This window comes from Coloeus monedula, assembly GCF_965178545.1.
Source record: "Coloeus monedula genome assembly, chromosome: 9".
Classification (NCBI taxonomy): Eukaryota; Metazoa; Chordata; class Aves; order Passeriformes; family Corvidae; genus Coloeus; species Coloeus monedula.
The window spans coordinates 21,518,760-21,533,138 of record NC_138789.1 but is presented as its reverse complement, the minus strand read 5'-3'; the positions used below and the strand labels follow the sequence as shown (position 1 = coordinate 21,533,138).

The window sequence follows — 14,379 nt, the reverse complement described above, 5'->3', positions numbered from 1 at the left end:
ACTAATTCCTTCGATAGCTTTCAACCACCTAAAGCTGAAAACCAAAGCAACCTTCCTCATCCTGGTCTTTTTCTTGTGACATCTGTGATGCTGAAAACTTCTGCAATGAAAAGATGCAGGAGACCTGTGGGTGATGGTTCTCCATCACACAACTGTGCTTCAGTTGCAGAACAGAAGCACCAATAGACACTGTGGAGCTGGGACCTCACGGAAAAGACTGTGCCATCATGTAAATAAAGCCAAGGGCTGAGTTACAGCTTCTAACAGTTTGTCATTTCTGAGTGCTTGAAGATTGCAACTTTGTTCTCTTAATGGATCTTTCTGTGCTTGATTTCTTGGGAGATTTTCCTTTATACTCTGGGGGTGGCAGTGTGTGTGGGGAAGAAAGTCCTCATGGGGGAGTCTCCTGACACCTGCATGTGTTCCATGCTTCGGGTGTCAGAGCACTCCTGCACAGGACAAGCTGCATCTTGGGGTAATGGCTGGTGAACGCTCAAAGCTTTTAAAAAGCAAGTGTGAAGGGAGCTTTGCAGGTTTTGTTAGATACAAGAGTGAACTCTCTATCTACACTGCAGGCTTAGTCCCACCCAGAGAGTGAAAAGCCTCCTGACAAAACAGCTGAATGAACTGAAACCAATACTTTTCTCTCCTAGCTTGTTTTCAATATTAGCATGGTCATTTCATCTGAAAAAGGCTGCAAGGACTGTATGACCTGGGACAGGATCTGTCCTGGTCAGAGCTCTGAGACACTCAAGTGTGGACTCCTAAAGGGACACATTCTGGGAAGTGGCTCCTCCCTAGCTTGACCCCACCCTCCTTCCTACATGGTGTCACCAAGAAAGGCTGAGTGGGTACCCATCCCACAGCCTCCCACCTCTGATGTGCAGCCTGCACCTGTGTCATTGCATCCATCGTGCTGCCAGGAGGCCTGGGCAAAGTGTGCTGGGCTACTTGGGAATCACTTCCATGACAGCAGCTGCTACAGGTTCCTACCTGGTCCAGCTCCATCTCATCAGGTGTCCGCCACCGAGCAGTCAGGGTTCTGGTGCTCTGGTCTGCTGGCACAACCACGATGTAGTACCACCTGGGAAGGAAGGAAGGAAATGTAAGCACGGGACCCTGAGCCACCTCTCTGGCAGGTCACCGAATAATGTGTGCCACATCCCTAAAGGGTGACCCACTCCTTTCCCTGCCTTTTAAGCAGCAAAAGGGCTCAATAAGGAAAAGGCTGGTTTTCCAGCTGCACCAGAGAAGAGAATACTGCCATTAGCACTCATTAGGATAATGAAGATCTACAGACTGTGTTCCAGAGGGTGGTGTAGGAGCTGTGAGAAGGACATTTATATAATCGGATTGTAGCAAGAACCTTGGGGGAATTGTGCTTCAGCACAAGGATACCACAGTAACGAATAAGACTTCCATGAACTTGCTTTTTTAATCTCCTTGAGGCTTTAGGCATTATTTATTTAAAGGATATTATACAGTGTCAGAGAAAGTCCCTTCTGATCCTCAACCATATTTTTGCTGGTAGCATCTGGAATATACCCACCAGGGTGAGGGCAAACTGTCAGAGAATTGTCTTAATTTTATTACACATCAATATTTGTTCAGAAAGAGCCAGGAGCGTGATCCCATGTTATGGGTAAATGCCGGCCTCTGTACCACAGCCTGCTTGGAAATTCATTCCCAAGTTACAGAATCCATGGGTTGGCAGAAGTCTGCCCTGCCTTTCTCTCCCCACCCCACCTTCTCCACAAAGGCATGGCACCTACCGAACTGGCACAGTGGTCTGCACTTTGGGAAGAGTGAGAGTGAATTTTCCTTCCTGTATGTATTTGTTTGTGGCGATGGGTTTGCTTTGCAAGACATCAGGAGCAGTGCGGATTGAGACGAGGTGCTGGAGCCCCCCTGCACTGCTCCCACGGTTCATTAGCACAAAAGAATAGTCCGTGTCTGGCTGGAGGTCACTTATGAGCTTCTTCATCGAGTGGCCGTCCACCTCCACACTCTGGCTATTGTACAGAATCTGAAACAGGAAAAGGACATGTTCATGCAGCTGACAGCTGCTGCTGCAAACTCACACTCAAAATAGCACTGCTAGAGATGACAGTTTGGCTCTGGGCCCTCTCTCAGGTGGTTTGGCTACTGTATGCTTTGTAAACAGCCATAAATCTTTAGCTAAAGAAGAGTAACCCCCAGCAGAGCATTGAGCTGTGCTCTCTGTGCCTCGCAGTGATGGAGCAGAGACGGGTCATCTCAGCCCGGGTGGCCAGGGCCAGCGGTGAGGCTGGTGGTGCCACATGTGCTGCTTTTCAGCACCTACGTGGGGGAGGAATCCAGATGGCTGTGCTTTGCCCTCAAGTGGAGATGAATGGGTCTTTCTTTCTTGTCTCATAAGGCTTACAACACGGAATAGGCTGGTAGTGTAAAATCCCCTCTGCTTTAAATTGGTGTCACTCCCGTGTCTACCAGCTGACGCCTGGTTGGATGCTTAATGCAGATCATCCCCCTCCCAGCAAGGTGACCGGGGGCGTTACACGCCTCACCAATGATCTGACAAATCCAGCACAGGGCTCACAAATTGGTACCCAGAACGGCAGCTCTGCAGGTGTGACACCCTGTAGTCATGACAACAGATGCTGGTGCCATACAGCCATGGGCAGGAGGTCGGAGCTGCTTTTCCCTGCCGTGCCGGCAGCAAGGGGCTGTGGGCAGGGCAGAGCAGTGGGTGGCCAGGGCAGAGCAAAGCCCCCCATGCACAGCTTCCCCCTAGCAACATTTCTCAATGCCCTGCTGGAGATATGCAGGACCCCCACCTCCCCCCAGGCACAGCAGCCACGGGCACTGCTGGATTAGCTGCACCCAACAGCCCATCTGCCCTGGGAACCTCGATCCTGATCCTGCTGGAACAACTCCTTACCCCAAAACCCTGGGTGCTGCCTCTGCCAAGCAAAAACTCACACAGTTCCCGGAGACAGAGACAAATGGGGTGTAGACAGCCAGAGAGGCCATAGGTTGCATCCCAGCTGTGAAAAACCAGCATCTTTCTTTGCACCAGGTGACTGTCCTGCATGGCAAGGGAGTGCTGGATTCCTGACAGTGGTGCAGAGACACAGCATGCCAAAAACTGGCAGTGGCAGAGCTGGACCATGTTAAACCCTGGCAGCTACTCGGTGTTATAGGCACAGACCACATGGTAAAATGTGCTTGTTCCAACAGTGGCCTTGAGAGACAGAGAAGACAGCTCTGTGGAAGACAAATTACTTGAAATAATTTTTCACCAGCTGAGCCCACCGTTCAGGCTGATGCAGGCAGCAAGGGAGGAAACAAACTTTTCTTCAAGTCCCCTTTTCAGCAGGTGGCTGAAATCTACAGAAAGCTGCCAGCTTTCTAGGACAAGGGCAGCTGATAAACACTCCTCTAATGCTCAGTGTTGAAGCTGGAAGGAGAAGAGAGGCCCTGGAAAGAGATCTGAAGGACAGTGGAGCACAAGGACCTGGCTAGGCCTAGAACTTGCAGCTCAGCTTCTGCATTATCCAAACAGCAGTACCAACAGCATGCTTCAATCCTCTTCATGTCAGTTTACATGGAGGTCAGGATAGGAAAGGAGCCTGAGCTTTTTTGCTGTTGAGAAAAGATTCCTAGCAGGTAACAGAGCAGCAGAGAGAAGCCAGCTATGGAGAAGAGATGAAATCAATCTCATTTGTTGATGTGCCTCAGTTTTCAGGAATGGACTGCAAAAGTAAGCACCAAGTAACTAAAGTAACAGAGGTTTGCAGGGACAAAGGCTCTGCTGCTGCTCCACATGTGGGAAAGGCTGTCAAAGGTAGCACAGTAGGACAGCCAGAGAGAATTGTTTTCTGTTGTGACTCCTCTTAATGATATTTTCTCCTGGGCTTTAATCCCTTTCTCCAAAGACATGTACAGCAGCTGAGTGCTAAAATGAGTGAAAAATCAAAATGAAGAAATGCTTCTTGCAGCACTGGAATATCAGATATACAGTTGCTCTGACACAGAAGTAGGCACACCAAAGGACTACTAGATTTCAAATCATCTTAGCAGCTTTGCTGTCTGGACCAGCACCACCCCTTGCAATGTCATTGCAATAGTACAGGTCCAGATATATCAGATGCCTGTAAGTCAGGGCGTGTCCTGAAGGAGCAGCCAGACCTCTCTTTCATGTGCTCCCACACAGATCTGAACAAAGCCAAAATTCCAACATAAAGACCTATGCTGAAAGCATGAAAAGCCCCCAGAGTTCTGCTGGCTCTTGGATAAGAGTTGTCATTATGAATTCTTCCCTAATAAAGGCATCACCAACTGCTTCTCAGTGTGCTCCAGGGAAGACACCAACCAACTGCCTGCACAAGAGCATGTGCTGGGGACAGAGCTATTTTACTAGAGCAAGAGGAGGCAGAAGAGGTGGTCAGGCATTTCAGTTCAGATTTTCCCTGCTTGCTCTGCACTGCAACTGGCCAGGACACAGCCTCTGATTCTGTGCTGACACCGGATGATGATTTTTATTGCCATGCACAGGAATTTGCACCCAGAGACAGTGAAGTTGGTATTTGCAATGCTTTCCTGAAGCATTCTCTGCCATCCCTCCTTTTCACAGCTGCTGCAGCAGTTCTGTGTCCCTTTACCTGCCACAACACATTGTCTCCTCAAATGTTATGCACCATTCATTAAGGCCTCTACATAAACCTTACAATAATGTAAGGGCTCAGAAACAGTCATTCACGTGCAGCTGGAAGATGCCTGGAAGCTCAAGCAGGAATGCTATTTAGAGGTTGCATCATGGCCCACTGGTAACTACCAGAGTCAGCAGCAAATCTGGCCCAAGGGCTCTGAACTGCCAGACAGTGCTGACTAGCCCATGGATTGCTATAAAATGTCATCCGTGCTGCTCCTACCCACAGGACAAGATTTGCAAAGCTAGGTGGGTCCAAATGTCACTGCTGAAGGTCTCACACTTGATTTCAAGGCAGTACAGAATGTATTGAACTAAAAGATGAAAGGACACATAGTGTGCAACACTGGGAAAGATAACGACTCGATGGAGAAGTAGACAAGGCTGGAGTATTTGCAGGCAGGAGTAATTACTACATTCCATGGGATACACTGTGAGAAAGCACTGCCCAGCATTCTCAGGGGTTATTTCCAAACCTGTATCATTTGAATGCTCAAAAGGTGCTGTTCCTTCTCCCCGCTTCTAAAATACCTTGTAATGCTGCCTTTAACCAATATATCCTCTGTCCCACTCTTAAGCTGAAGAATGTGTCTCAGGAAAATGCACTTTCCCCAAGGAGAAGGTTGTATCTATCTTGCACTTTCCATGAAAGCTCCAGAACTGCTTTCTGCAGGTAGACTAAAAAAAAGGAATAGTTCCTCTGCTCCACCACAACTGCTGGGCAACATTTTACAAGGAATTTATCTTCAGGACCAGAAGAAGCTGTGAAAATTCCCCAAAGAGATCTCAAAACTTCATTATTGATTTGGCAGCAATGAAAAATCTTAAGGTCCCAGTTCATTCTCTAATAAAAAAAAAAGCACCAGTCCTGCCTGTGCCTCACTATTCATTGTCGGAACAATATCTACTTTAATTAAATCTGTTAAAGTAGAATATGACACCCTTTGGGACATAGATTTAGCATGAGACTGTTTATCAAGTGTAGATAATACTAATTGTTCCCATGGAGATTTATCTGCTATGCTAGTTACAGTATCAGGCTCTGGCCCCAGCATCCCATGTGCCTGAATTAGAGGAGAGAGGTGAACCTTGTTTATAAAACAAAATACAAAACCCTGAAGGTTAAGGATTTCTTTCAACTGGCACAATCAACGAGTTAGAACTCACCCTCTTAGCTCCTGGCCTTGACTCGTGTGTCTGCAAGTCTGGGAATATTAATAAAAAGAAGGCACTAACAGAGAAATATCCTTGTAACACCCTGGTTTGTGTGACTGCTCTTAAGTTAGCAAGTGGCTAATGCCATCTCCTGTGTCAGCTGAGGGTTAACCCACAGCAGGGGCAGACCCTGAGTCACCCTGTGATAGCAATCCCAGCTGTGCAGCTAGGAGAGCAGACAGACAGGGCATCAGCATTACATCCCTGGCTCCTGGCTACCTCCAACCACTCCACCATCCCTGTGTGGTAGTAATGCTCCAAAGGTCACACTGTCCCTTTCCAGCACTGCGCTGTCAGACAGCGATTTGGGCCTTGGGCCCCAAGACAAGGCGAGATGAAGCGCGCTGGTTCTGCAGCAGAGTGCCAAGTAACAGGGCTCTGTGAAGTTCCTTGCAGCCAGATACCTGAACACTGATCCTAATGCGCCCTGCATCTGGGAGAGCTTTGAATACCACAAGGTCTTCACAAAAGCCTTGTCTGCTTCAGCTAAACTGTGTATGTTAACAAGTGTCTGCTATTGATCAAGGTAATTCAGCTTCAGGGATTAAACAAGGAGAGTTAGTAACAAGGAAGGCGAGGTGCTCACACACTTTGATGTGGATGCAGTTCAAGATATCCCCTTATTCCCCTGGCCATGGATCCCCCACAGCTTGTGCAAGCCTTGCATTTGCACTTTAGGCACAGCATGGCAGGGGGCACATGCAAGGAGAAAGAGAAGTCACACTGCTTCTACCCTGGCACCTTTGCAGAGGCAGCAGATTGGTGCTGAGATTGGGAAAATTATCTTCAATGATGTGACGTGTTGGTCTTGTTTCTTAATGGAGAGAAACTGCACTGAGGTCTACACACTCCAGTCTTTTACCCACGTAAGTGACAAGTCCTGGGAGTTGGACAAGAGCAGGAAGGCATTGGGTCATCAGTGTTGTCTGCAGCCTGCTGGGTGACACCACATCCAGAAGTGTATTGGTGAAAAGAGAGCAGCAGCCATTCCTGCAGAGTTCCCTCTGTACTGACATATTTTGTGCCGCTCACACCTGTAAGACCTTCAGGAAGTCTGATGATGCTTTTCCCCTTCACTCCCTGAGATTATGCATCTGCCCTGATGCTCTGAAGTAACTCATGAAGGCAATATGGATGTTTGAGACAGGACACGTTGTAGAAGGAGTTATTCTTAGTTTGCTTCACTGGCTGGTTTTCAGAGCACTTTGTCCTGCTAATTTCTTGCGATTAAATCATATTTATAACTTTTCACACCCCAGCTCCATGTCAGGCATCAGGACAAGCTTTTGTGACCACCATCACAGAGCTACAGTGGTCAGCCTGACCAATAGGTCCCAACTGATGCTGCTATCCACTGTCCTGCTCACTGCTACAGGTGGAGCTTCCTGTCATCCAAATCCCACTCTTACCTTAAAAGGCACTGCAGATTTATAGGAGTCAGGCACTTCCCAGCTCAGCAACACAGACGTTTTCATGACGGCATTGACACGGAAGTTCTTAGCAAACACTGAAATGAAAAACAAGATATTTGAGCACTGTAAAGCCAAGTCAGGAGGGAGCCAGGCGGCAGCTCGACTCCAAGTCTCTTTGTCTAACTCAGCAGCAGAGGTCAAAGAGTTCAGCTACAGCAGAGAAGTAAGAAATGAGGAGAAGAGAGCAGCAGCCTTTTACCAAGTCTATAGTCTCCAGAGGAGTTCTGCTTTTTGACTATACTTTTCAGCATCACAGAAAGGAAGTTGTAGGCTGAACTGCAGCCTTTCTCTATCCCCACTCCACTCACACTCCCTTGGCCCTTCGTCATGATCAAACAGCAGTGTTATTCACGTATTGGATCTGCAGATGATCCGACTGAGACAGCTGCTCCAGTTCAAGTAAGAGACCTTCATGTACAGATAAAACATCCAAGTGTGCCTGTGGATGCAATTAAGGTACCACCAACACCTCTCTCCCCCCAGACGGCAAGTTTAGAAAATCTTCGCTGAGCCTCCCCTCACTGAACTAGTTTTAGACTAGGGAGCCACACAGTACCTGATCACAACAGTCAGAGCAGAGGGGAGCAAAGCTTCGTGAACCAAAGCAAAGCTCCCTGTCCTGGAGGCAGAGCTTCCTGTTAGGGCTTGTTAGAGGGGCACTTACCTTGCTCTACAGGCATCGTCCGGGACTGGATGCTGGGGCTGAGTGGCCCAGCCCCTTTACTGGTGCGGGCCCTCACTTTGATGTTGTAAGTGGTATCAGGTTTCAAATTTGTCAAAGTGATACTTGTGTCCTTGGTCATGTTAACCAGGTCCTGCTGGCTATTTATGTCCCTGTATACCACTGTGTAGTTGACGATCTTGCCGTTCCTTTCTGCCAAGACTGGGGGGTCCCAAGCAACTTCTGTGGTGGAAGTGGTGAGACCCACCACACGCAGGTTCTGTGGGAAGCCGCTTGGCACATCTTCGGCCGTCGTGATCTCCTTCTCAAACTCCTCTCCTGGGCCAGCTCTGTTCTTAGCAGACAATTTGAAGAGGTACGTGGCCCCCTTGTGCAGGTTGGTCACCGTGTAGTGATGGTCTCTCTTCCCGAAGTCTATCGTGTTCATTTTTTCCTCATCCAGACGTCTGTACTGCAGCCGGTAACCCAGCAGCTCCCCTACCATCTCCTTGGGTGGGTGCCACTGGATGAGGGCTGTGTTCATGGCTGTCGTGCTAATCATCATGGTGGGCTTCCCCGGGACTGAAACATAAACACACAATGACCATCTATAGCCTGGGAGGAGGGGAAGGAAGGACCGCTTCCGTGCTGCTCAGTCCGTGAGTATTGAGGAAAGTGGGAAAGTTCAGACAACAGGGTGAAGAGGATGACAGACAATTCACAGGGATAGTGGCAGACTGACCCTAATCCGGTGGTGAGGGAAGCTGGAGCCAGCCAGCTCTTGGTTGCCATTTTCCCATGTGCTGCCATTTAAACCGGAAATAAATTCAGCCATATCCTGCCCCAAAATTCATCCCCTTTTACAGGAAACATTTAAGGTACCTCAAGCATCATATGTATCTCAGAGAAGATCTGAATCCCGTCCTCCCAATCAGTGGTCTTCAGACACTCCAGCCAGTGCACAGCACCAGGCCATGCTGGCCCTGATGCACTGTACCGCAACAGACACCCTGGAGCCCGATTCCAGCACCCTGGTCTGTCTGGAGGCAGACAAGTTTCATCCTGAAACCTTGCAGTTTTACCATCTGCAGAGGCAGCGAGCAGAGCTGGGTGGGCTGTTTGCCATCAGAATACATTTTGGTTTAGTTGAGGAGCAGATTCGTGATGTCAGTGTCGATGTGAGAGGTGAACGCAAGCATTCCACAGGATTTTTGCTTATGCTGCACAAGTCAAGGGGTGCTGCCATCACTGGTTAGGAACTGATGGCTTTAAACTGATGGTTTAATACCTTGATCTCCTTCAGTTAAAAAAAGGATGCGTCTTCACATCAGCTCAGATTTGTAAACAAATCAACTGATAGGGAAGATACTCAGAATCAAAGGTATGGGGCCATTGATACGAAAACAAAAATGGGATTGCAGCCAAACCTAGTTAAATATCCTTGCAGTTTTGAAATGTATGAGCCCACAGTCGAGCACAAGAGAAAACCGTATTTGCCAGAATTACACCCCCTTTTTGCCATCAGAGGGCGACACCAATGCTCTCCTTTGAGGTCAGACCTGCAGCCGAGCCGGTATGAAGGCAGGTCTGAGGGCTGTTTTGTAGGTATTTAATATACAATTACATTCCCACTGCCAGTGCCATCCTCCTTGCACTCACAATACAATGTCTAACAGCAGCTAGTATTAAGGGACACAGTATTTTCAAAGATGATTCCAAATATTAACCTCAAAATGTGCATTATAACATGGGAAGACCTACTGTGGTTTACAGTACAACACTGGGATGTTTAGGAAGCTCTTCCTGTTTATAGGACAGCTGTAGCAATTTGATGAACAGAAAATACATCATGGCAAGGCACTAGGGAGACAGCATTTGAGACTGTGACAGTGGAAACTACCTCTGGAGCTCCCCATATGCAGTGCGGAGGAGATGGCAAGCTGTTCCTTGTTTAAAAGCACCAGGAACAAACGCTCTCAGTTTGCACAAGCTGCATTCCCATAATAACAAGTGGTAAATACTGCTCCTGTGGTTGGTGTGAGGAAGCAGCAGGATTACTGGTTATAGGACAGCCTAGTGAGAGGAAAATGTGAGTGGACAAGAGACAGTGTCAACTAGTTGGTGCCACAGCCAAAGGCAAGCTTGACCACACCTGGAGGGAAGCGCCAGATGACTCCTGGGTACCCCTGCTCCAGGCACAGGTATCATCTACTGAGACAGCAGAACCAAACCAGCTGGGATCACCAGGACCTAGAAGTTGTGTCCACAGCACTTCTACAGCAGATTTGTTGCATTCCAGGTTTTACCATGGCTCTAGGAGCAGCCAGGCTCCGCTTTGTAAGCCTGGGGAAACAGCGGTATCACTGGCAGGGGGGAGCTGAGAAACACCTCTTAGGAGCTCTCTGTGCCAGGGGCCATTCCAGGCAGCACTGCAGTCACCACAGGAAGCAAGAAATGGCACTTGCCTACAGGAACAAGGTGAGGACAGGCCAGGATTCCAAAGCTGAGGGAGGGCCTGGACTTTCAGGCTTCCTCTTCACAGATCTCTGGACTGCAGATGAGCTCAGACCCATGAGTTTCACTGCTCTCTCACCAGCCCTGGTAGTGGCTCTCCATCTGTTTGCTGCACTTTGCTCATGTGATCCAGTGGCAAAGCCTGTTAAGTACGGGCTGGAGATCACAAGAGTTTGTACCTCTGCAGCGTCTCCAACCCTCTTGCTTCCTCTTGGCCATACTCCCCACGCACCTCTTGGGAGGTTTTACCACCACCCCTATGAGGCTGTGACACCTGCTCCCCACACTCACCTGCCCCTGTGGTGGTGATGACTTTGGGCTTGCTGCGGGCACCATCTCCTTTGGTGGTGTAGGCAGCAACTGTGACGGAGTAGGTGGTTTCTGGCAGCAGGCCTCCAATGACTGTCTCCTGGGAGCACATCCACGAGGCAGAGAAGAGGCAAACAAGAAGAGCAAATACTTGTTACTGGAGTGAGCAAAAGGAAGGCACCAGGGTCAGTGTCTCCAACAGCAACACACTGACAACACTCCCTGGTCCACACTCATGCATCGTGCTCAAACACACGTGTTGCACAGAGCCAGCAAACAACAACTGCTGCCACTCCAACACTCACCCGCCTGATTTCAACCCCTGCCTTTAACATTTGGCCTTTTCAGGGACCCACCAGCATGTCAGCAGCTGTGCTCTCCCACGGCTTCTGCCAAGAGGGAGATCTGATCCAGATATGGTCCTGTGTGAAAGCTATGTAAGAGGACTATGGAGCTGTGAACCAGAGCAAAAGCCAGTTCACCTGGCTATGAGAACCTCTTGGGGGCTAATTCCAGGGTTTTTAAAGTTGTCTCTTGCAGCAGGGCCATGGGGAACACAGGGAGGCAGTGCAGGGGTGGGGGCCCCGGGCAGGGAGCACCTGCAGCTCTAAGCATCATGTTCACCCTCTTTGCCAGGCACTGGGTTGCAGGGATGGGATGGGTCAGTGCAAGGCACTGGCAAAACCTGGAGGGAAAACCTGCATCGTGTGAGGTCTGTGAGGGGGCGGACTCACGGGGTGCATCCTTGCATGCTCTGGCTTTCTCTGGGCAGGAGGAGGGCATGGCTCCGCACTTCAATTTGAGATCAAAGAGGAGAGCACTGCTCCTCCCTCCTGGCCTCCAGCAGCAATGTGACTGGTGCCAAGCCTGGCTGGCCAGGCCTGCAAATGAGTGAGCACAGCGAGCTCAGCAGCTCCCAGCAGCTCGGGCAGGTAGCCCTGAGCAGTGTTCATCTGTGGGTGTTGTGGGAGTGTCTGGGCCACTAGCACTAATAAGCCAGATAATAATGGATCAGAGAGCAAGAGATGACCAGGCTGGAGAAGGGGCTGGGGAAGCTTTTGGAAAGGAGGCAGAGGCTTTGTGTTGGTCATTTACCCCTTCAGACAAGGAGAAGAGCAGAGATGGAGAGGGTTAAGTTTGAGCTGCTGAGAACAGGCAGCATGGGCACTGTCAGAAGCTGCTGCAGGGGCCTGATCTCTGCCTGGGGGATCCTTGCCAGCTTCAGGGGTATGAGGGGTGCCTGTGGTTGCTCTCAGAGCACAGCCACTTTCCCATCACTCACTCACACAAACACCCACACTATTAAACCTGCTGATTTCCAGTCAGTGCTGCTGGTTCAGGTTACCTGCCCAGGCTTACTCATCAAAATCACCACGTTACCATTGCAGAACCAGCCAGCCCAGAGAAGTATCAACAAGCACCAACAAGAACCCCGCCAAAATCACCGTGTGAACCAGAGTCCGATCCCAACTCCGCCCCTGCAGCAGATCATGTGTGCGGGTGAGTGGACGCACGGTCGGATCGGTGCCAATGGACCCGCGGGGAAGCACTCTCACAAAACCTGCAGACTCTGAACATCCCAAGAGAATTCACTCCTCCCAAACCCATGCAAAGAGAATTTCTCACGCGAAAGCATGCCACCAGGAGCAAAGCAAGCAAGCTGGGAGGAGGGGAGAGAGACGAGGGATGGATGAAAGAAGGTCTGATTGCATAATGCAAACACAGTGCTGTCATGACATAGCCACTCCGAGCAAGAATCCTCCATATAAAGCAGGAGGAGAAATGTATCATGCTGGGGAAACTCACAGTAGGGCACGTAATTGAATTGCTGACTCTAAAAAGGTCATTTTCTAGTTTGTTCCTCCAAATTTGTATCTCAAAATTATGTGGGGAAAAATTGAATTTAACTGTTTAAATGTGATTGTTTTCTTATTACTATCTGTGTTTCAACCAAAGGTCATGGTTGAGGGTGTAGGTTATTTCTCATGACTACGATCAATGTGGTTTAAAGATTATATATCTAATTTTACCACATAACTTGGTGGGCCAACTACTGCAGGATCAGCCTCCTGAGTCGATCACTTGAACCTGCTTAAAACTGCACTGCAACAAGCTGGAAATACAGATTATAGGAAATGTCAATTGCTTTTCTGCGTTTAGGAGCAATCTAAATGCCAATTTTCTCTGGATTTGCTGCTTGTGGAAGGTTTCACAATGTAACTCTCCAGCCTCATTAAGGGAGTGAAAGGAATGTTTTGACAGTACTGTGTCTACAAAAATCACAAATCGATTTACCAAACCCCTCTCTTCCAACCTGGAATACACACAAGTGGTACTTACATGGTCGACGGAGTCCTCAGCTCTCCACTGATGGGGAAGAAAGGAAGGAGGAGAGAAAAATGGAGACACAGAATTTTAAGGGGCAACATGTAGGAAAGGGATGACAACGACAACAACAGCAGGGGTTAGCAGAACTGGGCTGGGGGAATTACAACACTTATACACAGAGGGTCACTTGGCACAAGCTGTGCCAAGGGAAGAAATGGCATAGAGCAATTTTTGACACGCTGCTAGCCTGCGCAATGAGTCTGAGATCACTCACACAAACAGACAAAGAGCCTCCTTCTCACTTGGGTGGAGATGTCACCCCTCACTTTCTGTACTTTGCAGTACTTTCCCCTTCTGGCTTTGTTTGCATTTTCCTGCCTCTTCCATGAGCAGAAGCAAGAAAGGATAGGTTGTACCAACTAGGCTCCAGTTTCTGTTCTAGCGATGTTCTAGCCACCACCTCTTGTTGAGAACCAAAGACTTCAACACAGAGGCACTCTCTGCAGGGAAGCACCAATGCAACGTTTCTAGAACTTCTCTTTCTTGTATCATTTGCAAGAAAATGCTCTGGAGACTTCAGAAAACCAAAAACTGCCATCTGTCATCAACAGTGCAAGAGAACCTGAGATCTTACACAGAGCTTCACACTAAGCTGCTCCTCTCCAACAGTGGTGTGTGGCTTGGAGACAGGTTCAAACTCCTGCATGTACTGAGGAAACAGCTGCTCACTCCCAATGACACAACACCAAATGGCAAACACAAATTTGGCAAGAGCAGCCCTGCAGGGAAAGCTTCTACACAAACCATTTCCCACCAAAAGCTCACATGGATTCCTGGCCATGGCAGTTCAATACAGGCTCTGAACTCTTCCAGCTGGATTTGGGGTTGTAAGGCACCAAAGCTGCATTGGGGTGGTGAAACAGTAGAGCTTGGCTGCTGCCATGCATGCACAAAGCACTGTTCTTTGTGGTTGGGGCACCAAAGGAAGGCTTGCAGAGATCACAGCGAACTCTCTCAGCCAAGGTGATGTGTTACAGCTCACGTTACTAAATGTGCCTGGAGGAAGCACCAGTCCATGGGTTCAAGCACAGAGATGAAAGTGAAGATAGGTATTATTGCCCCTGACTCACAGTGTGAGACCTGGCAAACCTTGCTTCTAAGCCTGACCTGCCAGCTGTGAAACTGCTCAG

At 48.9% G+C, this 14,379-nt stretch overlaps 1 protein-coding gene across 1 annotated transcript in view; it reads right to left on the bottom strand.

Moving 5' to 3' along the window:
- PTPRF (protein tyrosine phosphatase receptor type F) overlaps nucleotides 1–14,379 on the bottom strand; it is a gene marked incomplete at its 5' end in the record, with an annotated part of 246,182 nt that overhangs the window by 39,397 nt on the left and 192,406 nt on the right. The window contains 6 exons of the mRNA XM_082287496.1: nucleotides 994–1,084; nucleotides 1,773–2,026; nucleotides 7,315–7,412; nucleotides 8,042–8,620; nucleotides 10,844–10,961; nucleotides 13,202–13,228. Coding sequence (XP_082143622.1) covers nucleotides 994–1,084; nucleotides 1,773–2,026; nucleotides 7,315–7,412; nucleotides 8,042–8,620; nucleotides 10,844–10,961; nucleotides 13,202–13,228 — 1,167 coding nt within the window. The remainder of the gene's footprint in view (nucleotides 1–993; nucleotides 1,085–1,772; nucleotides 2,027–7,314; nucleotides 7,413–8,041; nucleotides 8,621–10,843; nucleotides 10,962–13,201; nucleotides 13,229–14,379) is intronic.